General features: G+C 38.0%; 4 protein-coding genes and 1 non-coding gene across 11 annotated transcripts; 3 read left to right on the top strand and 2 right to left on the bottom strand.

Annotated features, from left to right (window-relative positions):
* Nucleotides 1–3,493: 3,493 nt before the first annotated feature.
* ARO4 (armadillo repeat only 4) lies at nt 3,494–5,797 on the top strand. Its single transcript, XM_048107358.2, has one exon. The coding sequence runs from the start codon at nt 3,645–3,647 to the stop codon at nt 5,547–5,549; it is 1,905 nt and encodes a 634-aa protein (XP_047963315.1). The 5' UTR covers nt 3,494–3,644; the 3' UTR covers nt 5,550–5,797.
* A 1,933-nt stretch (nt 5,798–7,730) lies between these two features.
* On the top strand, nt 7,731–7,802 carry TRNAG-UCC (transfer RNA glycine (anticodon UCC)). The gene has a single exon. It is a non-coding gene; the product is annotated as a tRNA-Gly (tRNA).
* A 550-nt stretch (nt 7,803–8,352) lies between these two features.
* LOC125205397 (Transducin/WD40 repeat-like superfamily protein) lies at nt 8,353–12,441 on the bottom strand. Its single transcript, XM_048104293.2, has 2 exons — nt 10,518–12,441; nt 8,353–8,611 (listed from the first exon to the last, which is right to left on the bottom strand). Exons 1-2 carry the CDS (start codon nt 12,263–12,265, stop codon nt 8,605–8,607), a joined length of 1,755 nt encoding a protein of 584 aa, XP_047960250.1. The 5' UTR covers nt 12,266–12,441; the 3' UTR covers nt 8,353–8,604.
* A 1,747-nt stretch (nt 12,442–14,188) lies between these two features.
* On the bottom strand, nt 14,189–16,229 carry LOC125204388 (dicer-like protein (DUF936)). The gene is made up of 4 exons (XM_048103042.2): nt 15,395–16,229; nt 15,139–15,312; nt 14,978–15,069; nt 14,189–14,895 (listed from the first exon to the last, which is right to left on the bottom strand). Exons 1-4 carry the CDS (start codon nt 16,079–16,081, stop codon nt 14,283–14,285), a joined length of 1,566 nt encoding a protein of 521 aa, XP_047958999.1. The 5' UTR covers nt 16,082–16,229; the 3' UTR covers nt 14,189–14,282.
* Nucleotides 16,230–18,994: 2,765 nt separating this feature from the next.
* On the top strand, nt 18,995–25,720 carry LOC125205267 (cyclin-T1-3-like). Of its 7 annotated transcripts, none has more exons than XM_048104095.2 (8): nt 18,995–19,247; nt 19,706–19,967; nt 20,964–21,335; nt 22,154–22,235; nt 23,341–23,475; nt 23,680–23,855; nt 23,941–24,092; nt 24,386–25,720. In XM_048104095.2, the coding sequence occupies exons 3-8, from the start codon at nt 21,112–21,114 to the stop codon at nt 25,327–25,329; spliced, it is 1,713 nt and encodes a 570-aa protein (XP_047960052.1). In that variant the 5' UTR covers nt 18,995–19,247; nt 19,706–19,967; nt 20,964–21,111; the 3' UTR covers nt 25,330–25,720. The 7 variants fall into 7 exon arrangements, with proteins under 7 accessions (XP_047960052.1, XP_047960055.1, XP_047960053.1 ...); XM_048104098.2 differs by having other exon boundaries at nt 21,003–21,335; XM_048104096.2 differs by having other exon boundaries at nt 19,706–19,888.
* Nucleotides 25,721–26,483: the final 763 nt, after the last annotated feature.

Genomic DNA, 26,483 nt, shown 5'->3' on the forward strand with positions numbered 1-26,483 from the left:
TCATTTTAGATTATTTGGTTACTTGTAGTATAAGTTAATACTACTATATGACAAGAGGTTTCACGTAATCTACTTTGTACTATTCTGTAACTTGGAATTTCTGCAGCTAAATAAAACAAGAGTCAGTAAGCAACCAATTACTGTCTTGGGAATTTCACTATACATTTAATGCGCGATTGGGTAGCAGCTGACATGATCAATAAATGAAAACAAATAAAACAGATGAGATATCTTATTCAATTAGATCTTGCAATAATAAAAAGAACAAATTGTCTATAGAGTCCTCGACTTTTAAAAAAGAGTAAAGGCCTATCATTATACTAAATTTTATTTTTTGGATTTTTTGATCCTATACATTTCAAATCAGATTACAATTGATCATCCGTTAATAATTCCATTAAGTCAATGGGTTTAATCCAATTTTAACCAAATTAAACTTTAATTCTGATTTTTAAGTCACTAGCTAATTCTCTAATTATTTTAGTAAATATTCATTTAAAATCAGAAATATTTAATAGAATTAGGGTTCTTATTTCATCTTCCCCACACCGCCCTTTTTGCCAACGTAGGCGAAGAACATCGACAGGATCGTCAATGCGAAGACGATTAGATTCGTGTACGCGAAGAACCTAAAATCAATTCTGAAAATTGAGAAAGTTATAGATGAAAGGATTTCTCTGCTGCTGCTGGCGGAGAGGTGGAGGGATTTTCTCTGCTGCTATCTCCATTATAGATGAAGTTCTTTCTCTCTCTCTCTGTGCAGCAAGTTATTGAATGCAAAGCAAGGAGTGATGATGGTGGTGGGTATTTTATAGAGAGAGGGAGGAGTTAAGATTGAATCGCAAACGTGGTAAGAAGACTGTAAGAGTACTTGAATACCTTTAAAAAAAGGTAGATTTGAAATTTAATATACTATTCATTAATTAGGGAATTAATTAATGACTTAAAAATCAGAACTAAAAGTCTAATTTGGTCAAAATTGGGTTAAACTCGTTGATTGTTATAAAATTAACGGAACTATTGAAGGATGACCAATTGTGATCCGATTTGAAATGTGCAGGACCAAAAAATCACAATTTGAAATGTGCAGGACCAAAAAATCCAAAAGATAAAGTTTAGGACCAAAATCATAAAATGATCATATGTTCAGGACCGGTTTTGGCCTTCACTCTTTAAAAAGGTTTGATTTTTCTCTTGAACTTTAAATGTTATATGAAAAGTCATAAACTTTATCGGACTGTGTAAATTTTCTATTCGACCCGACCCGATAGATTTCCGGCACAAACTTATCCTACGCGGCACGCCGGAAGTGTGACTTGGCAAATCGTCGGCAAAACATAAAACGAGCATCATTTTGAATTAAATTAAAATTAGGCTTTCATTCTCATGTGCTGAAGATAGGATGTTCGAAGTTCACGTTTTGATCTTAGGGCTGAAGTTCGCGTTTTGTCATGTTATCACACACTCAACATCCACATCATCTTCCATGTCAACTTAAATACACACCACACGTCATTACACTACTTAGACGGAAAATCAGACTTGGGAAATAAGAGCAGAGGGTAAAATTTATGGGAAAAACCAAACTTTTTATTAACAATAAATTAACAAGATTACAAGAGTTCCATGAACAAGAAAACTATAAAAAGATGTTTGCATGAATGACCACGCAGAGCCATCGAGCACAACTCAAGCCTCTGGCCTTGACGGAAGGTGATCAACTAGTAGATACTACACTTACTAAAAAACAGATATATAGTCAGTATGAGATCGAGCATTCATGGACGGAGCTTGCATATAACTAGACTGGCCAAATGCCCCTCCTCCAATAGTCCAATTTCCTCACACATATATAAAAATTATTTGCTATAAAACTAATTTATTTTAATTTTTCACTAATTCCCCCTCATGAAACTCTTAAATTGTGTCCACCTACAATTTCAGGCTTCTCACAGCTTCTCAGTATAAATTTCTGGCTCCGTCCATGAGAGCATTGAAGTCTGAGTATTGGAGTTGTGGCGCATGTTGCTCTAGAGTTTAGAGTTTACTTGCATGCATTCCCTCCTCGTTGAGTTAAAAGACCAAGAATGAAAAGTGCACTGTTATGTGGGTTGATAATCTTAGTGCAATAGATCTTGCACAGTTTATATGATTTCTTGGGTTTGTTCTTTCATTCACAAATAACTAATCGGAAATGGGCCTGAACGATCACGACGTTTAAAAACCTAAGGCCTAGCCTAGCCCAGCCCATATAACCTCAAAACATTTTAATAAATCCAGCATTTTCTGCCTGATTGATACCAAGAGTTTATCCTAAACTCCTTTTCTTTGCACCATCTAACCCTAGGCATAATCTTTGATTTAATGCATAGATAGTTAGATTAATAAAATTCAATCCAAATCTTGCTTATTACATCAGACAAGCAATATTTTATATGTCATTCACCTCGTGTGAACAGGAGTATATGTTAACCTTAGCATATTCTTTTAGTTTTGTACTACTATATATTGTAATCAACTTCGTTAAATTATAGAATAAAAATATAAAAAAAAATTATTTTATTTTTCATGTCATTTGTAAAATAATACTAATAATTATTATTAAGATATTAAAATTAAAATAATATATAAGCAAAAGGATGATGTTATCGTAAATAATAGTAATACTAGTACTTTTTTTCATAAAATGTCTTCCTGTGGAGGGTTAGGCGAACCTTCAATCACTTAACCCGGTCATTGAATATATAAAATGGTACATATTGTGCCCGAGAGTGGCAACAACAGTTATAGTAAATGATTACAGTCAATAATTATCGGAAGATACTAATAGAAAGTGGGTAGCATAAGCACTTCTCGGATAGTTAGAAGTATTGAAGCGTAACATATTAATTTGAGAACAAGATAATCAAGAGATGAAGTTATAGCAAGAATAATGGAGGAGATCAATTAACGATTATGGAAAAACAAATCAAGAAGATACTTGTAGAATTAGAATATATTTTTTATATATATAGCTCTATAAAAGGATGTGAAATCATTTGAGAGAATTCATTCCAAGTCTAAAAGGATTTTATTGTATTTTCTCCATTTTACTCCATTTATTTAGTTGGAGAAGTTTAAGTTCTTTATTTATTTTATTTTCTCCATTTTACTTTTGTATGTAATTATAAATTTCTGAAATTCTAATCAAACAAATATATATACTGTGTATGATATCCTAAGCTAAACCCTTTTAATACTCCTACTAAATAATACGGAGTATGATTAAAGATTTCTTAACCAATATAATACGCGTACGGATTCGACAGATATAATCCGACCAGGATTACGGATTTACGCAGATTCTCTATGAAGAAAATGAATTTCACCTACAGAAATGAGTATACAATAACAATAAAATAATATATTCCCAGATGTAAAAAAAGGAAACCAAATTCAGGAGGTACAACTGTCTATGGCACAAACATGCGATGCACAAAAAAGAAAAAAAAAACTTTTTAATTCCATTTCCCCAAACCTTCTCATTCCGAACTCTGAGACCAATCAAAAGAAAGAGAGAGAGTGTTGAGTTTGGACACAGTCAATGAGTTGGCGAAACCGCACAAAACTTCCCTAAAATCCCCTTCAACCTCGATTGACTGATAATGGCGGCGAAACCCACATCGGCGGCGACCACGCTGTCAGCCATCTCCCAGAAGCTCCAGCCCCAAAAGCAGACCGCAATCGAGCAGCAAGAGAAGCGAATCGAGGAGGTTTTATCCTACCCGATCCTCTTATCCGATCAAATCAGCGGCGCCGTCAAGGAAGCCGAAATCTTCAAATTCGAGTGCTCCGAGGTCGGCAAGCAGGTCGACCGCCTCTGCCAGATGCTCCGCACCGCCGTCCGCCTCGCCACCTCCACCGCCCCCGGCGCCACCTTCTACGTCCGCCCCGTCCGCCGCATCGCCACCGAGGTCACCAAAAATCTCGAGAAATCCCTCACCCTCGTCAAAAAATGCCGCCGCCGAAACCCTCTCCGCCGCGTCGTCACCATCGTCTCCTCCGCCGAATTCAGGAAGCTCCACAACCTCCTCGACTCCTCCGTTGCTGACATGAAATGGGTCCTCAGCGTCTACGAGGCCGGCGGCGGAGGTATCGTCCTCACTTTACCCCCAATTGCTAGCAACGATCCTATGATTTCTTGGGTTTGGTCTTTTGTTTCTTCCTTGTATATGGGTCAATTGCCGGATAAAATCGAAGCTGCCAATGAATTAGCTTCGTTAGCCAAAGATAATGACAGGAACAAGCAGATTATAGTTGAAGAAGGCGGTATTCCGCCTTTGTTGAAGCTGTTAAAGGATAGTACTTCGGCGGAGGGGCAAGCTGCTGCTGCTTCTGCTCTCTATAATTTAGCTACTGATGTATCAAGGGTTCGAGCAATCATCGATGAATCTGGTGTTCCAACTATTGTGCAAGTTTTAAGTGATTCGCCCATGAAGGTTCAGATTAAGGTTGCTAATGTGGTTGCTAGAATGGCGGAGCACTGCCCCTTGGCTCAAGAGGATTTCGCAAGGGAGAATGCGATTAGGCCTCTTGTCACATTGATGTCACATGATTTGCTGATGGAGGATTCGAAGCTCAAATCCGGGTTGCAAAGCATCCATTCCATTGTTCAGATCAACAAGGAGATGGAGAGCAAGAGTTTATACAAGCCGGGATTAGGCACTTCTAAGTCTATGCATTACTCAGAGGGAAGTGGCAAGGGAGGTAACAGGAAGGACAGAGAGAACGAGAAGCCAGAGGTGAAGCACAAGCTCAAAGTCAGTTGTGCTGAAGCATTGTGGATGTTGGCTAAAGGGAATGTGCCGAATAGCAAGAGAATCACAGAGACCAAGGGGTTGCTTTGTTTAGCTAAGCTCGTTGAAACCGAGGAAGGGGAGTTGCAGTTGAACTGCTTGATGACCATAATGGAGATAACAAACGCAGCTGAATCCAATGCCGACCTCAGAAGGGCAACTTTCAAGACAAATTCCCCGGCTTCTAAGGCCGTGGTGGATCAGCTCCTTAGAGTGATCAAAGATTCAGATGACTCCCAGCTGCGGATAGCAGCTATAACGGCCATAGGGTGCTTGGCAAGAGCATTCCCTGCACGAGAGACCAGGATCGTTGGCCCCTTAGTGGAGCAGCTTGGTCACAGAAATCAGGATGTGGCAATAGAAGCTGCTATTGCACTTGGGAAATTTACCTGTCCTGATAATTTTCTGTGTGTGGAGCATTCGAAGACTGTTATTGAGTTTAGGGGTGTTCCTCCTCTGATGAGATTGTTAAAGGGAAATGAGAGGGCTCAGCTTCACGGACTGATCCTGGTGTGCTACCTTGCTATCCACGCAGGGAAGAGCGATGATTTGGAACGAGCAGGAGTGGTGAACGCATTTGAGGGGGTGGACCGTGCTTTTGTTGCTCAGCACCCAGAACTGAAAGAACTCATAACTCAGGCACTCTACCATCTTAGTGTCTTCCATCAATCTCACTCTGGTATGCTTGCTCAGAGGCCATTCCTAGCGCCATAGGTTGCCATACGGATAGCTTGCTTGTTTGTTACAACGCCACTCGTCTTCACAGGAGGTGAAGTATAAAACTACAGAGGCATGTCCTGTTAGCTTCTACTATATCTTTGTTGGTTATTGTCAATTTTAGCTGCTGTTGACATTATAGAGTCAATTGTTTTGGGATGATGTGTGAAAATTTATCAGATTTTTTGTACAGGGAATCATTCCTTTTATGAAAATGAATTGGCTATGGTTTTTGTGCGATTAAAGCTTAACTAGAAAACTCAGATTCTTCAATTGATCATTGATTATAAAGTACAATGTTAAGTTACAACATCCTTTAACGCTTTCATACTATAATTACATCGAGCTATATATCAGTTTACTTTAAGAGACAAGATGAAGCTAAAATGCAAAACTAAGCTAAAGAGTGCCATTTGTCAGCAAGAAGCATGGCTCTTATTGAGCTTTGCTATGGCCGTCGTCAACCATTTTCTAGCCAACAAATCAGATATCTCCAATCCTTCACCAAGTGAGTAGAATAGGACTGTATTATACATAGCATGCACATATCCCCCTCTGCAGCTCTTGTATCAGCAAGCCTATCAAAAGTAGGAATTTACCATTAGTGAGCAATAGAAGAATTCATCAATCAACAAGAGCAACTATGAGCTCTATTATCTTAACCACTTCATTTTTTAGGCCAAGTTTAGTAACAAAAACAATATAGTTTATCTAAAATTATCAAGATACAGTAGATAAGTCTCTAACTCATTAACAGATAATTATGCCACAGGGTGCTCAGCTTCTCTACAAAAAGAGTGTATAAATTGGTTTTTTTACTTCAAACGGGGATGAGCAATATATAGAACACTGATAAACTGAAAAACTAAACAGGACCATAATACAAATCATGGTCTGTTATAGTATACTCCATCTCTGTACAGTTGCAGTTGTAGAACTGAGAAGGTATAAGTGGTCCAGGTCTGCTTCTCGTCAACAAATACAAAAGCATCCAGATTTGGCCTTCTATTGCAGGATTTTGTTTCCAATTATCTTTGATTTTAACTTTTAGTGATCAATAGCATGGCACTGCACGCTTTGGCCAGAGCCAACCCCTAATTTTAAAGTCAAAACAGTTCATGCAGACACAGAAGCTGAAGAAAAGGTGAAGGAAAACATCATACCGCCTCTTGTACACTTTGTTCTACCCCTTGACCTTGATGAAAACAAACCACTAGATGGTATTGAGCCAAGTGAAAGCCTTGTTTAGCCACTCAACTGCCTCTTTAGTCAGATTCTTTAAGGAAACGCTTATATTGTGGAACAAGGCCACTAGGTCAAAGGAAGAAGTTTTGGTAACAGTAGTTAAGAAGCGTCATAATCAATTTAAATGAGATATGAATACAACATTTTCTATGTTACCAAGCAGTCGCCTTGCAAACACAGACTGCTCCACTATCTCAGCAGCAGATATAGGAGTGTTTCTTATGAATCCCCATTCTACCAAAGAAATCAACAGGAACAATCATTACTTGGATCACAAAATATATATTCAGAATAGCATTCTTCTGTTAAAATTTGCAACAAGTGTTTTAGTCTGAGCACATCCTTTTGAAACTCAAAAGATTTCAGTCCCAAGTTCGTCTTCATATACTCAAGTAATTAAACATATACAGTAGTTGAAGAGAAATCTAAATATAGAATAAAAATCTTACTTCATGGTGTAGCAAAACTGACAATTCATAGCACACCTCACTTGACTAGAACACATATTAAGACAAGGAGTCACAATGGTTTTTATCACTAGTCCGTCCTCTAAAGTGAACAGTATCTGTATATCTCAAAAGTGCGCATGAAAGTAGTACATATGCAGCACATAGCAATACAATGATGATTGACTTAACAGTCGGGATATGTTTTTCACTTCGTGGTTCCGAGTGCCTTGAGTTCAGCATGTAGGCTCATTTTTTTTTAAATCGTTATCAATTTATGCTGCAAAAAAATGATTAGAAAGAACACCGAGCAAGCAAATCATAGGCCGCTAATAGAATGCAGGTTGTAAACTATAACATGGCAATCATTCTTCAGGTATCATATGAACTTAGGATTTATCAAAATTATGAGAAAAAAGTTAGCAGTTAAAAAGGGAGAAACACTTAAAAAATATAATTTTCAAAAAAAGCTGCCATAAGTCAACAAGCGTTTGTAGTCCAACGGTTAGGATAATTGCCTTCCAAGCAATAGACCCGGGTTCGACTCCCGGCAAACGCATTGTTGTTTTAGTTTTAGTTTAATTTTTATTTTGAGTTTTATAACCATTTTTAATAAGAAAACAGAAATTATTTCCCAGCTGTTTGACTTGACTTCAGTAAAGTAATGTTTGGCAATATTCTGTGTCGTTCACTTGTGACAAGTGAGACCGAGAGAATAATTCGTTAAGCATTTACAACTGCATTAAAATTAAGATTACTTGGAAGTTTAGAAGCGCATATCCTGAAATCTACGCATTGTTGTTTTAGTTTTAGTTTAATTTTTATTTTGAGTTTTATAACCATTTTTAATAAGAAAACAGAAATTATTTCCCAGCTGTTTGACTTGACTTCAGTAAAGTAATGTTTGGCAATATTCTGTGTCATTCACTTGTGACAAGTGAGACCGAGAGAATAATTCGTTAAGCATTTACAACTGCATTAAAATTAAGATTACTTGGAAGTTTAGAAGCGCATATCCTGAAATCTGGTAGATGTAAATAATTTTATTTGAGTTGAATATTCAATGCGAGAGCTATTGTTTAATTACTTCAAAATATAGCTTCGGTTGGTTTATCGCAAATAGAATTTGACCTCATGAAATAGTGGCGGTCGTATGCATGACGAAAACAAGATAATACATCTCACTGTTCTGGACAGCTTGGAAGAGGCACAAATAAAATTACATGAGTGTGTGACTCTTGTACAACACATTGCTTGTGGCTTCTTCTTAACCTCAGATGGAACTTGTCTTTGTAGCCCTCCCCCTCCCATCATCTGCTTCCGGGGATATCAAATGACCAAACCAATCTCTCACCTGCAATTTAATCCCTGAAAATAATAACCACCAAGTAAGAATTAGTCGGCCATTTGAAGAAAGCATGTTGGCTTACTATTCTAAGTTATTAGGAAAAAAAAGGTGGATTGATAAACGAGTTTACACGTCCCAGCAACTGTGCCAGGGGAAGATGTGTTTATCAAATGAATCACACTACTGTGTTCCCAATGAAGAGACCTAATCTAGTATACCAGCAATTCCAGAAATGGAATTTATAGTTGTTTACAGGTTAAAACTATAGCTGGCAAATCATCAACTCGATTTTTACACATAATAGAAGAAGAATGTAACTTGGAAGGTGTGCATCAAAGTAACCATTTACAAATATATTCATATCAGGCAAGGGAGAAAGCTGGACCTGTAACGGGGACGGTCTGTGATGATATTAGAAAACCACAAAGCACATTGCACGATTGCAGTGACAAGAAAATATATGACGGAAGAATAATCTATAAAGCTCCAACAGAGGTAGACAAGTAAGCCATCACATATGCAAATAGCTCATAGAAACAAGTAAAGGGTCATATCCAAGATGCCAAGGTTGGAGAAACTAAATTTAAGAGAATTTAAATCTAAAAACAGACTTCTGGTGTAATAGCATGTACCCCTGTTGCATTCAGTGCATAAGGCAGATTGAGTGAAGGCCTATACTCAGAGCCAATACAACCACTAATAATTGTAATCACAATCTGGCACTATTCGGCATAATCCGTTGCTAACCTCCTTGTTAATTTGTAGATCCACCACTGATAAAATGTGCTAAAAAAATAGGTATATGTGTTCGTAATCACTCTCAAGCTTCCAGATAACAAATGACTAGGTTTCTCAGCCAACAAACTCTCACATATCAACAATTGGGGGCCATCAATGACAATTTTGCTTAAGATCACAATGTAGTCTGGTTCATTGCATGAAATTAGCTTGCAGAGTCCGGATGTGTATTTCCAACGATGCCATGCATATCTTAACATTTGCTTCTTAAATGAAGCACTATCATCCTTCACCAATTATAACATACAGAGTATAACAAACTTTGAATAATGCACTCAGTAAACTAGAGGTATTTGGTAAGACTAAGCCGGTGTTAGGCTAAGCTTAAAAGCTCCTTAAAACAAATTATAAACAGTAAAATTAAGTTCAACAATTCCATCATATTTTTTCATAATCTTGTAAGCAACATTCAATTTACAAAATAACCCAACTATAATTTCTCACCAACATATACCCTTCCAATTTCCTATATCTTTGATTTTCTCTCTCTAATTATGAGTTCCTCTCTCCAGTTTATAAGCTCAACTATCCAAAGTATTCGGTACTTACAAGCTCTCAAGACCTTAAAACTTATACGCCAAACACCCTCTAAGGTAAGTGGATAGATCGAACCACAACAATAAGACAAGAAGATTTCTCCAATATAGATCCTCAATCAGATTGAGATCAAATTTCAAATCACGTTCAGAAACTAGAGAAATGATGTCAATTTAGTAGTAGAATAGTAAGTTTATTGTTCCCACATTGGTTATAGCGGTGGCTTAACAGTTAACATAACTAATAATTGATTGTGCATTAAAGAAGTATAGTATTGTCAGTTTAATATTAATCTTGGGAGCAAGATAATACGCAAATGGGTAGGCAGAATTGTTAAGAAATAATTGAACCTCAAGTCACTCTGCCACTCAAAGGGATCACTACTCTTATAGTACAAGGTAGCAAACAAATAAGATGATTCGACTCTCGGTACTAAACTGTAATTAAGTGATACGCAAGACATCGATGGTTGCAATAGTTGCTAGAAAGCTAATAGACTTTTGTACTAAGCTCTGATTTAAACCTTAAAACGTGCATATTTCTTTATTAAAGACACAAATAACATGTTGAACCAGAAATGAGTATTCATACCAGTATTTGATCAATCCATCCCAGCCACAGGTAGCAACTTTACTTTGTTCCAGCGGATGCCATGCAGCACCAATACAAACTCCATCGTGGCACTTGAGAGTTCTAAATACTTTGCAACTTTTCCAATCCCAAAACCAGCATCTACCCTCACCGTCTCCAGACATGACAAACCGTCCATCAGGTGAGAAGTTAACCTGACAAGCATACCCAGCCACAATATGCCCAGCAAATCTCTTCTTCTTATTGAGTTGGAATCTCTCCCTTGTACTGTATATAAGTATCTGATTATCCAAGCTCTGGCAGGCCAGCCAATTGGAATTCGGATGCAAAGAAATCGAGGGCATTGAATGCATATGGGGTTCGCTGATATACTTGATCACCACAGGGATCCCAAACTCCCATACACGCAGTGACTTATCATCACTTGAAGTAACGAACCTCCTATTGTTATCCACAAAAGTAATTGTATTCACTGCCCCTAGATGCTGATCATATTCCTGTGTGATCTGCCCGCTGTTTATATCCCACTGAACAATCTTCTTATCACTCATTCCAGCAAGCAAAACATTCTGCTTATCCTCATCCGGGTTAAGCCTCACTACATATGGAATTTTACCAGTTGAAAAGGTCGATATCACTTGCCCCGTCTCAGTATCCCAATACTTGATGTTCTTATCATAACCAGCACTCAAAAACTTGGACCCATCATTATTAAACCATATATCTCGCACAGCCTTGCCATGGCCCATGTAGGTTCTCATACATTTCCCGGAATTGAAAACGTCCCAAATTTTGACCTTTGTGTCCATCCCAGCAGACAATATCAAGTGACCATGATTGGGGAAGAACCTAATAGCTGAAACCCCCTTGGTATGCCCACTCCAAGTATGCACTAATCTCTTGGGTATATAACAATGATTGTTACTCGCTTTGGCATCCTTAGGAGGCGCAATCCACGACCGCCCTTGATAATCTTTGTCCTCTTTCCCATGGAAAGTAGACTTGTCGACATGTGCTTCTCCTTTCTCCCTCTCACCTCCCTCCTTCTCTCCCTTCTTCTTGGCGTGCTCTTCAGCATACTTCTTCTGCTCCTCCGTCAACTCACCCTGCACCCAATCCCTTTTCCCCGCCCACGGACTCTTCCTGTTCCTCATCAACCAGGTATCCGTAGAAGGATTCTCCAGCTCCGTCGAATCCACCTCACCGCTTTCCTCATTCTCTTTCAGCATCTCCTTCTTCTTCTCCAATTTCCTCTTCTTCTGCTCGTGCTGCGGAATATTATACACAGAAATCCCATCGTTGGTCTTAAACCCTTCCACATCACCAACGTAATTGTTCTCCGATGGATCTGCCGCGTACCCGAACTTGTAGAAAGTATTGTACTGCTCGTCAAACACAAAAGGCTCGATATTCGCATTCTCCACAAACCCTAGCTTGTGATTGCGGAGGCCCTGCGCTAGGCCATCCTTGGCGTACGGATGAGAGGGGCCGACGATTGGAGCCCACAGCTGGTCGTAGGTGGGGTTGAAGGAGACGAGGTGCTGGGTCGGGTCGATTGGCTTCTGCGCCTGAAACTGGGCCTTCCCGGCTTCGGTAAGTGAGAGCATTGCATCGTCAACTTTAGGGGCGGCGGATTTGGCCGGAATAGCACGCACCGGGGATGAATCGGGAGATGGGTCGGGTTCAGATGCCGGCGATAAAGTGTCGTCTTCCATGTCGGTATCTTTGTATGATTGCAGTAGATCCATTAAAATTAAATTGGAGAGAAAAGAAATAGTGAGGGAAGATATAGAAATAGGGCTTTGTGGAACAAACTGGGAAGAGAGAAGTTCTTCCGATGAAAATCGATGCGGCTAGATTAGTGAATAAAATTGGGGGAAGTCGAGAGATGCAATCAATAAGAAACTGGGCAAAATAGTTGATGCGGCTTGTTTTACAATTTCTAGGGTTTAAATAGGAATGTCAAGTGGGCCGGGCCGGCCAGATCGGCCCGGGCCCGGTGAAGTAAATACACCTTCGTCAAAAGAGAAGTAATAAAATGAATTTTTTTAAATGAAGCTTATGTAATCCGCGATTAGTTTTATTTTTGGGGTATGTTAATGTACACAAACAATTTACAATTGAAAAAATAAATTCAAGTTAACATAATTATACAAAATATTTTATTCTAAATACGATACTACCTCCATCCAATAAAAATATAAACTCGTGAAACGGCATAACTTTTAATATAAAATTATAAAATAAGAGGAAAATAGAAAGAAAATGTATTAGTAAAAACTGGGTCTCACCTAATTAGAGATAAAGAAATTTCTTTAAATTGAAAATTCATATTTTTAGAGAATAAATAAAAAATGAAATAATTATTATTTTTAAAGGAGTTAGATTAACATCATTTTTGGTGGCGTATGTATCACATATGAGTTACTGCCAGCGTGACATTTGGGTCACCGTCTAAATTACCGTGAAATGGAATAATACAACTCTAATATACATAATTTACGATAAATCGATTCATGTTGGTAAAAAAGTTTGAGTTTGCATAAACAGATTTCTTCAATCAAATATTTCATCCAATCTCAACATGATACATTTTTGTCATCAGCCATTTGACCATGTCAACTTTTGCCTATCTATTATCTCATTCATCGAACTTAAATGGCAAAATCAACGATATAACACCTTCCTCAATTTTTTATTTATTATACTATATCTGTCCATAAAAAATAGTCTCATTTGTGGACGGCATGGTTTTAACAAAAAAATTGGTAAAATAAGAAGGGAAAAAAAGAAAAAATAGATAAAGTAAGAGAGATATGTAGAAAAAGTGGGTAAAGTACTATGAGATTAAACTTTTTATTTTAAAAAATGAGACAATTTTTTATGGCATGTATTCTATTTGTGAATGAAAAAAAAATGAATTTTCAAATTTGAGTAAGAACAGGCATGAAAGTCAATATATTAAGACTATTATGCTTGTTGTGTTTTATTTTATTTTTAAAAGTCCATTATCGGTTTCGGTTCGATTATCGGGTAATCGAATAACCAAGCCTCAAAAGCTGGGAAACTTGTGAATGAAATCTAAGAAGAAAATAAAAAAGACAAGTATGAGAAAAATTAATCGCAGTGAGAATAACACCTAAAATCGTTTCAATTTGTGTACAAATTCATAGCCTTAATTTCTTGAATTGACAATTGAGAGAATGAGATTATGTAAACCGTTCTTTTGCCATACGTTGATGAAACAAATGTCATGTTAGCAAAATTTGTCAAACTACAAAACGGATTGTATCATAAATGGTGATTATCTTTGCACTACGATGAGATAATGATAGCAATTTTTGTATAAATGGTGATTATCTTGTTTTTAAGTAACATAGGCAAAACTGACGCAGTCAAAAATGTCCATTGATGCAATGTAAATAAATACCATGAAATCTAATGAAACATAAATAAATACCATGAAATCTAATGAAACATACTCCTGCGTTGAGGAGCTGGAAAACAAATCCCAAATAAAATAAAATAAAAAGGGCTGAAGGAGCCCAAGTCTGAAACATAGTACTCTAGCGGTCCACACCTTTTGCTCAACTGATGTTGCCGAGTTCTGATTTGGTGCAAGTTTTTTGTTTACGTACTAGTATTATTTATAGGGGGATTAAACAGAGATGTAAACATATGGAGGAGTTTATAATCTGATCAAACGTACTGTCTGTATTTGCACAACTAATAAATCAATCAAATGATGCCTGATATTATCTAAAATCAGGGATTCTTCATCCTAATCCTGAGCTTTCTGGCTATGATTGAAGCTCTAGGGTGCACTGGCCTTTTGTTTGGGTCACTCTGCTCCACTTCCACCCAGTTTATCACTTTCAATATAAGAGATTGAGGAACTTTCTGACCATCTGTTTCTTTGGCTTTTCGGCCGCCTTTCTCCAATGCTTTCTCCAAGAATTCCATGAACCAGTTACCCGCTTCATTCTCGATCTGCTTTCCAAGTCTGATGGAGCTGGACATGCTGCAAGAAGACGCTGGTTTCTTGTTTTCGTCGTTCTCTGCTTCGGATGCCTTTTTCGACCTTAAATGCTTCCCCAATACTGACTTGTTTGAAGAAGCTGGTTCAATGGATTTGGGAAGCGCGGCCCTTCGTTTGGATGCGACCGACTCTGAGCTTGGTTGATGCTCCATGGAGTTGGGTGCTATCTCATTCAAAACTGCTGTGTCTTCTTCTCTTAATTCGGTAGAAGACGTTGCTGCTTGAATGGATGTCATCTCTGCCACTACTTGCTGAATTTGGGTGTGGAAGTCCAGGAATTGATCGAAACAGGCTGCAGGGGACTCTGCCTTTGCCTTTTTAGTCAAGTTTGAAAATATCCTACAAGAAGCCATGGAATCATCAAACTTCATTTCATTCATTATTAAGCAATCATCTGCATAAGAGAATTAGTAGTGCTTACTTGAGAGAGCGAACGAGATTCTCAGTTGCTGAGGCATCTCGTAGCGCTTGAAGTGCGATCTTCTGCGCCGTCTCTCGCTGCTGCACGGCCTCCTGATGTCATTAGCCAACGAGTTAGCAAATTAGCACGCACTACATTGAAGATTGAAGAGACTCTTTTACCTTTCCAAGAATGCTGAGCTTTCCAGGAAGATTCATGTGAATACTTGTGTTGATGGAATTTGAATCATCATTGGAAGTAATGTGAGAGTGCGAGGATTCAATCATCTTGGGAGAAGGTGCAATGGGGATCCCATTACTCCTCAACGATGGAGGTGGAGTGGAACTCTTCTTCTCCTGCAAAATGAGAAATAGCATCAGCAACAATGACTTGGAATTCTTCTTGCTTAGGCCCCCATTTGAGCAAAGATGTACCTACAGCTATGGTGAAGGGAGTCTTGGAAATCCGCTGCTCTCTGTCGCAAACACTCTTGCTTCGAGAGAACTTGGAGGGCGTGATGACGCAGCTCTTCCGCATCATCGGCGACTCCATCATCTTCGAAAGGAGCCCGCCGCCGGCCGAGGATCTGACGGCGCTCCCATCCCTCATCGCCCGCCCTCTGACCTTGAGCGGTGTACACTGATCAAAATCAAGCGGCACCGGCTTCAAAGTGCGCGGCGATTCGTCGCTCCCGCTGGACCCTGTCTCCCACGAAGCCCTTTTGGGGACGGCGGCGGCGCTCCTCTGGCCCTTGGCGCTGAGCCCCATGAGCGGCTCCGGCGTGCCGATGAGAGGATGCCGGCCGGGGAGGGGCTTGGCGCCCCGGACGACGGGGACCGGGGAGCCCGGGTCGAGGCGATCGACGTAGATGAACTGGCCCAGCTGCATCTTGTTGCTCATGACGAGATCGCCTTGGTCGAAGGGGAGGCTGACGTAGATGGAGTGCGAGGAGTCGGAGACCTTGATGTAGAAGCCGTGCTTGGGGAGCAGATTCTTCTCGTCGAGATCGGCGGGGACGATGTCGGTGACCTGGACGAGGGAGCTGCGGTGCTCGCTCGTCGCCTTCAGGCCGGTCGCCATGCCGTCCAAGAGCTTCAACAGAATCCCCGGTGCCAAGGCCGCCATTATCTGACTGAATTTCTTGAAAAGAGGATTGGATTGAATTGAATTGATGAATCCAAGAAATGGGAATTGGGGTTTTCTATTTTGTTTTAGCTGCGGAGCGGAGGTGGATTTTGCGTGAGTCAAGTAAATTAGAGGGGAGGCTCAACGGTCGGCAACAAATTTAAAATCTGGGAATTTGGAACGTTGCGGAAGAGTGCAACGGTCATGTTTGAGGTGGCTCTGCTACACTACACCCCTCTTACCCAGCAATTTATATTTTTGTTTGAATACATAAATAAGAATAATTAAGTCGTAAACATTCATAAATATTTAGGTAATATAGATTTTTTTCCCAATATATCCTGTTGAATTCAACTGTTTTTGGACTTCTCACTTGGTAAAATTTTGAACATATAATTTCGCTCCTTTGTGATATTTCGCTTAGAATTGTTATTTCTCCAATTGCCTATAAGAACCGTTTGAAGATAAAGCATGTAAAATATATACATTATTCTCATTTGGATACAAGATTGTCAATATGCTTATAAAAAGACATTAAAAGCAAAATCTTGTTGGATAGTCTTCATGATCTTACTATTTTTGTATTTTTAGGTAAATTGTGAACAAATATATTCATTGATTTAGTAAAATATTACTTATATATTAACAGTATTAAATTATATTTCATTCGATCATAAAAAATAATTATATTTGTGGATGGAAAATGTTTTAAAATAAAATTGGTAAAAAAATATTATATTACAATAAGAAAGTGGGATATGTTTACTTTTAAGGGTCCGTTTGATATCATAGATATAGATACTTATATGACTATTTCTAAGTATTTGATATCACAGTTAACCTATTATGTCAGCCCGTGGTTTTCTTTATAGCCCATCCGAGCTCGCAAATTTTTCCTTAAAATACAAAGATATGTATCTCACAAATTTGGTCGGATAGCATTTCTAACTCATTTATTATGATTTATTAATACAAAATCTAGATAATTTATTGTCTACCAAACAACAACGAAAAACCTTTCATCCGAGCTTATCTTGACACGAAGCCCGCATTTCTTATCTTATTTAACAAATCTTGTTATATCTCATCTTTCTTAACAAACGAGTCCTAAGAATGTGTCGAGTGCTTAGATTTGGAATTCGGACGATCCATTTCGAAATTCACTATTTGGCATGACTAAATATTTGGACTGGAAATTAAGCCAATAATATGCGACACACATTAAAAAAATTACATCCCTATTGCCCTCTTTCCCAAAATTATTTTTAACCCTTTTTTTTGTTTGTTTTCCTTTTCCATTTTTATTGTTTTAAAATATATATATATAAGTGTATGAATTTTAAAATTTTAAAATTATTATTCTATTTAAGTTAGCATGATTGATTTACTATTCAATTTTTAATTTTCACTTTTCAATATAATGTTATAGTATCAATTACTCAATTTCACATTAAAATTCAATTACATAAACTTGCAGGTAAAACACAATTACAAGGCTATAATACCAAAACAGCCTCTATAAGAAAATAATAAAATAACAACTATTTTCATATTAGTTTGTATCTTAAAATAAAAAACTTTATATTTTATGATTTTTTAAAATAAGGTGAGACTCATTGTTATGTAAGTACTTAATACTTTAATTTTTTTTTAATCTTTCTCATATTTTATTAGTTGTGCATTAAAATCTATACCGCTTGATTTATTTTAAAGGACGGAGTAGTAGGTTACATGATGTATTGTCACCCATGGATAGAAATTGTCTACTTTGGGCTCGTAACTAAAGCCATAAGCAACTCTGGCTCTTATCTAGTGGCGAAGCCACGTTGGGGCCAGGGGCCCTGGTCCCCCATCAATTTCTCTTTTACCTTTATATGTACACCAAATGTTATATGCGAAGGTGATAGCGCAAGTGGTTTGAGACCGTGTCTCCTATTCACTAGGTCCCAATATCGATTAGCTTTTTAATTGTTTTCTTCCATTATTATACTCATAATAAAAATAAAAATAAAAAAATTTATTGTATTCTATTTGTTATACTCTCTTCGACCCACTTTAAGAGTCCTAGTTTACCATTTATGGGTGTCCCACTTTAGGAGTTCCGGTTAGAATATTTCATAAATGGTAATAAACCTCACATTCCACTAACCTTTTTCCACTGATATTTAATTAGTATATAAAAATATGACCCACATTTCCCTGTCTTTTTTCACAAACTTTCATTTACATTCTTAAAACCTGTGCCTGACTTAAATAAGATTTCTAAATGGACGGATGAAGTAATTTATATTTTCGTTGATATTTTCTATGGTGACATTTAAACATTATGAAAAAATCGTTTCCATCCATTATATTTACATAAAAATTGAAAATAACGATTATTTTGAGCTTCCCACATTACGAACATCGAAAAAATCATAGAACTATTAACAGTAATTTGGGCCATCATCGTAAAACTTATGACTTCACCGCTGCTCTTATCCATCTATTTTCTTCATTATTTATGGGTTCTCACACCTCTTTTCACTCCGTCTCCTAGTAAAGAGACATCATCTGCAATCCTCCGATCTCTTCTCTAACATTTGGTAAACCATAGTACTCCATAATACACATGAGAAACAAACAACGTTTGGTAGACCAAGACATAGGATTAATACATGATTTGTATCGCACTTGAAAACTAGTAGTAGCACACAAGACAAGTGCCGTAGCATAGTAAAAATGGCATAAAGATGTGAGTACAGGTCCAAACTACAATTATTTACCTTCTACTAAGTTATTAAAATTTGTAGATAACAAAATCAATTTGACATTATTTTAAACAATCCATTCCATTCCCTCGTAACAACATTCCGCCACTGATTAAGGGCACGTTTGAAGTTTTGGCCGACCCAAATTCGTCATTTGAAAAGTGATATGGAATCGGAGGGGTTTGCCTGGGGCAGAAAACCATAATAATAGAAGCCCAACTTTCCAATTATGCCCCTTCTTTGCCATTACGCTATCATCTACCCCTCCACATAATTCCAGAGCAGCTATCGGGTGCTAGGGTTTCCATCCCACCGTTGAAGCCGTCGATTGCCTCTTCCTCTCAGCTCCGGCGACGCTGGATTTCGGTGGATACGCATCTCACCAAGACCTTCACCGAGTGTATCGCAACCCCAAGGTAATTACTGTTGGCTTTCCTCACGAAATCAAATCGCTGGGAGAGGGGCTGCCGACTTTTTACTTCTGCGCGATTAACGTTTCCCATTTTGCTTTCTGCCTGCACTTGAAAGGCGCGTCACTTATGCGAGATTAATGCAGTTAGGGCTTGACCCCTTTAACATTTTTCTGTTAAGTTGGGTGCGTGAGTCCAAGTTCGAGATGTGGGTTTATGTTGTGCAAATGCAATAGCTTAGTTATCTTTAATAGATTTATGTGTTGCTGGGTGTGTGGGTGTAGTTGGGTGGTGGCATAATTGGGTTTGTGGGTGCATTTTATGTGCAAATGCAGAGGCCGTAAGAGGGTGTTTTGTTTCAGATTATTTCTTTTTTATTTGAGCGTTTTGGTCCATTAAAATTGATTGTTTGGAAAGCCGAATCCTTCATATCAGCTGAAAATTGTATTTGGCTGGGTTTCAAGGTGCAGCTTTAGTTTGCTTGGCCAGATATTGCCCTGTGTGGCTGTTGCGTCGCATTCGCAAAAGAGTTACATATAGCTACGCTACGCCTGTCGGATCGGCGGAGAAGGGACACGAACCAACCACCGGTGGCAGCCCAAATTTCACCTGCTGCGGAAACCCTATTTTCAAATTTGGTGTTTGAGGTGAACAAAAGTGTGAAAGTGCTGCTAAATGGGAATAATAGCTGGAAGGATTCTATTGAAATAAAATTATTTTGACGAGGTTAAAGTTTAAACTGGTCATATTGTTATGCTATGCGGTTTTCAATCTTCGGTACCAAATGCCAAAAGCATGCTATCAACATTTTTAACTTTTCCACCAAACAAACTCTTATATTACTATATCATACTGAATCATGTCACCGTGTCTTCATCACTATCTGAATGCCTCCTATCATATCACTGCTAGCAAACACGGCCTAAGAATTGTTTTATCTGATGTAAATTTTGGTATTTGATAAACCCTAGTTTTATATTTTTGTTCCTTTTACTTGAAACCTATTTTCTGCTTGTTTCCAATTCTTGTGGGTTAATAACTAATTAGATACATGAAGATACTGCATGTTGCCTAAACTGTGGAATCTAGGATGAATTTCAGTCACTTTTGCTATGCCTTTGCCAAATGAGAGTCTCCTGGACAAAGTAATCTTCGCATATGGAATCAGTCACATGAGATATAATTTTTTGCAAAGAGGAGTATATAAAAACTGTTCATGTGGGAACTGTTTTCAGTTGTACTGCCTATACAGAAGCTATTGGGTTAAATATAATCTACTTAACTTTTAATATTGCCTGTGCTATTAAGTTCAACTGTGTCAAGTCGTTGTTAGAAACTGTGCTTCACCAATTTGCAGTTAAATAAGATCTGTAGGAGGCTGCCTGTTTGAGAACTTAAAATTGCAACTTTGGAATCCAATTTCCAGGATTCGTTCGTGTGGAACTTTTGGAAGCCATTGATCTAAATTTTATATTCGCTTTGCTTATATGAATTGGCATCTAGAGCAGACTTCTCTCCTCAAAATCTTTTAACTTTTGGTTTAGTGAAGACGTTGTTGAACATCATATGGAAAATTTAATAAAAAAAGAAAATTTAATGTGAATGTGTGGTTGATTTTTCAAAGTGCCAGATTTTGGTGCCCTTATAATGCCTCTTGATGGTCTTTGTTATTTGGTTCCATGCTGTATCTATTTGTATTCTTTTTCTAACTTATACTGACAGGTGCATGTTAACTCTACTTTGATGCTGCTATCGTGTTAGTCTGCTGGGTGAAAGCTGATGAATGAGGGCTCCAATGCAGAGCTTATTATATTAGACTAAGAGGAGTCTATATTTCCTTAAGAATTTTGGTTGGAGAAAGGAACTACATATGGCTAGTCAGCTGGCTGGTGAGCCATCCTCCTTTGCATCTGATGGAAATTTTAAGGTTACTCAGGAGAAAGCAGAAGAATCTGGTGAGCAATGGTATTTTTCAAGGAAGGAACTAGAAGAGAACTCTCCATCTAGACAGAATGGCATTGATTTGAAGAAAGAGAATTACCTGCGCAAATCATATTGCACATTTTTACAAGATTTAGGCATGCGGCTCAAAGTGTAAGTTGTCTCCGGATGCTTTTGTAGTTTCATAATGTTACTCGTATTTATGAGGATTCAAAACTGAAAGTTCCTTGTGGCCTGTGGGTGCCTGACTGCCTGTAGATTTTTTTAATATGATAGCTAGTGTTGCTCCAGGTATGATTGGTTTCTCCTTTTGTTTTTAATTTTGAAGAGCATTAGAATGCATGTCCTTGTTTCAATGGTAGGCCAGTAAGCTGTGAGTAATTGTGGGGTTCAATTAATGCTCATTGATATTGTTGTGTGAAATGCTCCATCTCATTAATTGTAAATGAGTGAATTCTTGTGAATTTTGTGTTACTTAGTGATTAAATAATAGATGGCAGATGTTAAGGTTTTTAGGTTTTCAGGTTTTCTTCCAGTATTCGTCACTTTGGTCCTCTTAAGGAATTTAAGGTCAGAATTTTTTTGGTTTCTTGTGAGCTTCTTATAACTCATTTGCATGCATCCAGGGACGGATGCAGCTCATAGCTAGCATGGGCAAATGCCCCACCTCAAATTTCATCACATATCTATAAAATATACATTATAAAATTAATTTGTTGTAATTTCTAACTATTTGCCCCTCTTGAAACTCTTAAATTTTATCTATGTATAATTTTGCCCCTCTTTATATAAATTCCTGGCTCCGTCCCTGCATGCATCCTCATAAAAGAAACGTGAACAGATATGGTAATAAATCTGTGTACTGATAGTCCATCCTGCTTGTGTTATTCGATGGCGTTCTAGTTCTGCAATCAAATACCATGCTACCTTTGCAATTTTCTTAGCGCACTGCTTGATCTTTCATAATGCAGGCCTCAGGTGACAATTGCTACCGCAATTATATTTTGTCATCGCTTCTTCCTTCGTCAGTCCCATGCTAAAAATGATAGAAGGGTGAGTTTTTTTTTTTTTTTTATAAAAAATTTCAATTATATTCTTCATAAATTATAATGATGAAAGTTTCTTGCAAAAGACTCATGTTGAGTTGTTGAACACTAATATATGGTTTTGTGGAACTGAATGCTAATATGGCATTCTTTTTTTCAGTAAAGAATTACGTAGAGGTTCAGTGCTATAATATCTAGTGGGTGACATGTTATATACTCTTATTGTAAGTTTGGAACTGGGGCCCATCTATCTTGACAGAGAGCATAAATCATTTCCTTATTTGTTGCATCTTGTAAATATTTGACCCTGACATAACATCTGGGAATTACCAGAACTTATCAGCAATGCAACTGTTTTAGTGAATTTGTTTCTAAGTTGGTTGTACAAGTAAACATGTATTGCAAAATTGTCAAGCAAATGCCAAGGCCTATTCAAATGCTAAAACATATAAGGAAAAGTTAGTATCTATTACTCCCTCCGTCCGCGAATAAGAGTCCCGTTTTTCCATTTTAGTCCGTCCACTAATAGGAGTCCCGGTTCACTTTTACTATAAATGGTAATAGGGTCCCACTTTCCACTAACTCATTCAACTCACATTTTATTTAAAACTAATATATACAAGTGGGACCCATAATTACTAACTTTTTTCCACCCACTTTTCTTAACATTTCTTAAAACTCATGCCGTCAAGAAATGGGACGCCTAATAGCGGACGGAGGGTGTATTATTCTTCAACTTGGGTGTATTTCCTTACGATTAATGTTCGTAGGACAGCAATTGTGAGTTCTATATTTGGACACTGTACCATAATATAATTATAGGTTAATCCAGATGCAGTGTGTCTCTAATATGTTTTCTTGTGGGTGTTCATGAGTTGTTAGTTGTTTATAGCTAGTTTTCAATGAGCTTATACTGTTTCAACATCTGTTTATGATAACTATAGAATATTAATGATAATAAAAGGCACACAAAAATAAAGTTTAAACAAGTCTTGCATGCAGACTCAGGTGCTGATAATATTAAATCTTATATTGTCTGAACTAAAACTATTTTGTGCTGGCTTTATGTATGTATAGATTTTGAAAGCTGATGTATCTACATGTTTTTGCAGACCATTGCCACAGTATGCATGTTTTTAGCGGGTAAGGTTGAAGAAACTCCTCGTCCTCTAAAAGATGTAATTCTGGTGTCATATGAGATTACTCACAAAAAAGATCCTGCTGCTGTGCAAAGGATCAAGCAGAAGGTGCTGAAAATTACTCTCTTGTTGGCTTGATACTAGCCTTGATTCTTTCACATTTGATATGCCATTTCATACATGTTTATTTATGTCCGTTAGGTTATAATACCTAAAATCTGCATGGACACGCACACACATGTATATATGACAATACTACAAAGGAAATTTCTTTTATGTATCCGTTATTTGATAATGGATCATTTAGTACAGGAGGTGTATGAGCAACAAAAGGAACTTACTCTGTTGGGAGAAAGGGTTGTTCTTGGAACACTTGGTTATGATCTCAACGTACACCATCCTTATAAACCCCTTGTTGAGGCAATTAAAAAATTCAAGGTGGCACAAAATGCCCTAGCGCAAGTTGCATGGAACTTTGTAAATGATGGGTATGATGCACTCATATAGTTATAAATTAGCATTATCCTTGGCCATCCTACCTGTTTCTCCTTTTGATCCGAGAGTGGCATGCAGGCTTCGGACATCTCTGTGCCTGCAGTTTAAGCCGCACCACATTGCAGCAGGTGCCATTTTCCTTGCTGCCAAGTTTCTCAAAGTAAAGCTTCCATCTGATGGTGAGAAGGTTTGGTGGCAGGAGTTTGATGTCACCCCACGCCAATTAGAGGGTTGGAACCCTACCTGCCTTTGATTGCATGTACAGATTGAACTCATAATGCTAAATAGAACAAACGTCATGCTAATCAGTAGACTATTCCTCTCACTAGATCATTTTAAATGTTTGAAAAGATGGTTTTATCTAGTTTTGCTTGATATTCTTACCTATGTATTTCTGGCCTGAATGGAGAAGAAGGGGGAGGAGGGTCAAGGATGATTCAACTATTGCATTGAGTTTATATATCTGCTAGTTTGGTTTATCATAAATAATATTTCCCTTTTAATTGGAGTTTTTTCCTTGTAGAGGTTAGCAACCAGATGCTGGAGTTGTATGAACAAAACAGAGTGCCACCATCACATGCTAGTGAAGCAGAGGGAAGTGCTGGAGACAGTCAACGACCTCCATCTAAAGCTCTAGCCAATGAAGAACATGGTACTGGTTATAATTCCTTCCATGGTGGAGCTACTTCAAAGATGTCCGTGAAGGCAGCACCATCAAGGCCAGGCTTAGATGGTCATCATAATCGAAGTGGACCTCCTGGAGTTAATCAAACAAGGTATAATGAACATGGAAGTTCTGAAAATAATAGTATTTCAGACCATCAGGGAGAAGATGAAATTCATGAGCGAGAGGCCATGACACAGCAAGGGAACTCAGGGGATACTGAGAATAAAGGGCATGGAGATGAAGATCAGGAAACGGATGCGGTTGAACCGAAGGATAAATATCATGGAAAAAATGTGTCTAACATTGATGATTCAGCTGGCCAGTTCCCTCAAGGTTCAACTAAAAAGCATGACATGGAGAAGCTTAGAGCTACCTTCGTTGAAAAAAGAAGGAAAGCTCAAGGGGATGTAACTCATAAAATAGATCCCCTGGATGAGCTTGAGAGGGAACTGGAAGACGTGGAAGTACCAGGCGACAGCGACAAGACTAAGCGCGAAAGAAAGCAGAGCTGGCCCAAGCCTTCAAGGCCAGAGCATGAGAACGCTCAGAGCACCAAATACAACAATGAGGCTGGAGCCACAGATTTACCTCAAATGAAAGGTCAATCCTCACATGAAGATGATTTTGATACTGTTGAAGAAGGGGAAGTTGAACCATCTGATGAGGCTGACCGGGAATATCAGTCACCTAGGTCAATCCGCAAGAGGAAGCCTGGTAGCCCCCTGGATAGGAATGGTTTGGGGAGGCATGAGTATTCAGAAAGAGACCACAAACGGCATTTGCAGGAAAACCATGTATGAGAAGAACTGCATAATTGTTTATGCATGTTTGAGGTGCGGTGGCTGAATTCTTCTCCATATAGTCACTCAAGCCATAAAATAGAAGAAATTTATTGACGGCTTGAACAGGCAATCAGCCTACTTAGATGAAGATGATGGCGCCTGAATATTCTTAGGTGGTTGTTTGACCAGCTCTTGCATTTGGATTTCCTTTTTCCGCTCATATCCCAAATTATATGTTGAGGAACCACTAAACCAGGTAAGATGATCCAATAAGTACATTTATCATAACTCGTGCGGACAGAGAAATAGAGAAGTTTTGCTGCATTTCTTGTTAACTAGTGGACCTCTTAAAATTCAAAACTCAGTAGACTTATCTTGCTATATGAGCTGCAGTTAGTAATGTTTGAAATTGGATTCTGCTTTTCTGATTATGCACTTTATACTAGTTTGCTGGTAGATGGGATATGTGGGGGGTTATACATTTTATGGCTGGGGATCTTCAAGTGATCCCATCTCATCCTTACTTCGATTGCAATAACTATTGAGTTCTCGTACGACTATGTTTGTGTGTTGGGTTTTTTTTTTTTTTTTTTTTTTTTTTGTGTACTTTCAAAGTTATGGTAATTACTCCCTCCGTCCTAGATAATTCGTTCCAGTTTTCCATTTCGGTCCGCCCCACATAATTTGTCCCACTTCACTTTTACTATTTTTGGTAGTGGACCCCATATTCCACTAACTCATTCCTACTCACATTTTATTATAAAATTAATATATAAAGGTATGACCTACATTCCACTAACTTTTTCAACCCACTTTTCATTACAATTCTTAAAACCCGTGCCCGGTCAAAGTGACCCGAATTATCCGGGACAGAGGGAGTACTAAACACATTCACTGTTGGGCAATGTTTGATAGGGACACTGTATATTTTCTCAACGTAGAGCTAATTTGTTGATATAGATAATTTAGCATTTCTTCCTCTATATGTTCTTTATCTTTATTTTAGGTTCATTTTTACATCCAAAAATAACAATTTCTTGGAATCATGTTGGAATATTTTATTTTCATATGTTACATATGTGACAAAAACGAATAGAATACTCAAAGTTTGGTAACAGTCTACTAATTTTATGCCGGCATTGCCTGATCACTCCACTTAATTTTAAGCTTGG

This window comes from Salvia hispanica, chromosome 6 (assembly GCF_029641045.1).
Source record: "Salvia hispanica isolate PSC_SH4W2 chromosome 6, Shi_PSC_v1, whole genome shotgun sequence".
Taxonomy (NCBI): domain Eukaryota; kingdom Viridiplantae; phylum Streptophyta; class Magnoliopsida; order Lamiales; family Lamiaceae; genus Salvia; species Salvia hispanica.

Coding starts and splice junctions, on each gene's coding strand:
- ARO4 (XM_048107358.2), top strand. CDS start 3,645: ATGGCGGCGAAACCCACATCGGCGGCGACCACGCTGTCAGCCATCTCC.
- LOC125205397 (XM_048104293.2), bottom strand. CDS start 12,265: ATGGATCTACTGCAATCATACAAAGATACCGACATGGAAGACGACACT.
- LOC125204388 (XM_048103042.2), bottom strand. CDS start 16,081: ATGGCGGCCTTGGCACCGGGGATTCTGTTGAAGCTCTTGGACGGCATG. Junction 15,313..15,394: donor AGACTCCCTTCACCATAGCT/GTAGGTACATCT, acceptor CTCATTTTGCAG/GAGAAGAAGAGTTCCACTCC. Junction 14,896..14,977: donor AATCTCGTTCGCTCTCTCAA/GTAAGCACTACT, acceptor GGCTTCTTGTAG/GATATTTTCAAACTTGACTA.
- LOC125205267 (XM_048104095.2), top strand. CDS start 21,112: ATGGCTAGTCAGCTGGCTGGTGAGCCATCCTCCTTTGCATCTGATGGA. Junction 21,336..22,153: donor TTAGGCATGCGGCTCAAAGT/GTAAGTTGTCTC, acceptor TTCATAATGCAG/GCCTCAGGTGACAATTGCTA. Junction 22,236..23,340: donor ATGCTAAAAATGATAGAAGG/GTGAGTTTTTTT, acceptor ATGTTTTTGCAG/ACCATTGCCACAGTATGCAT.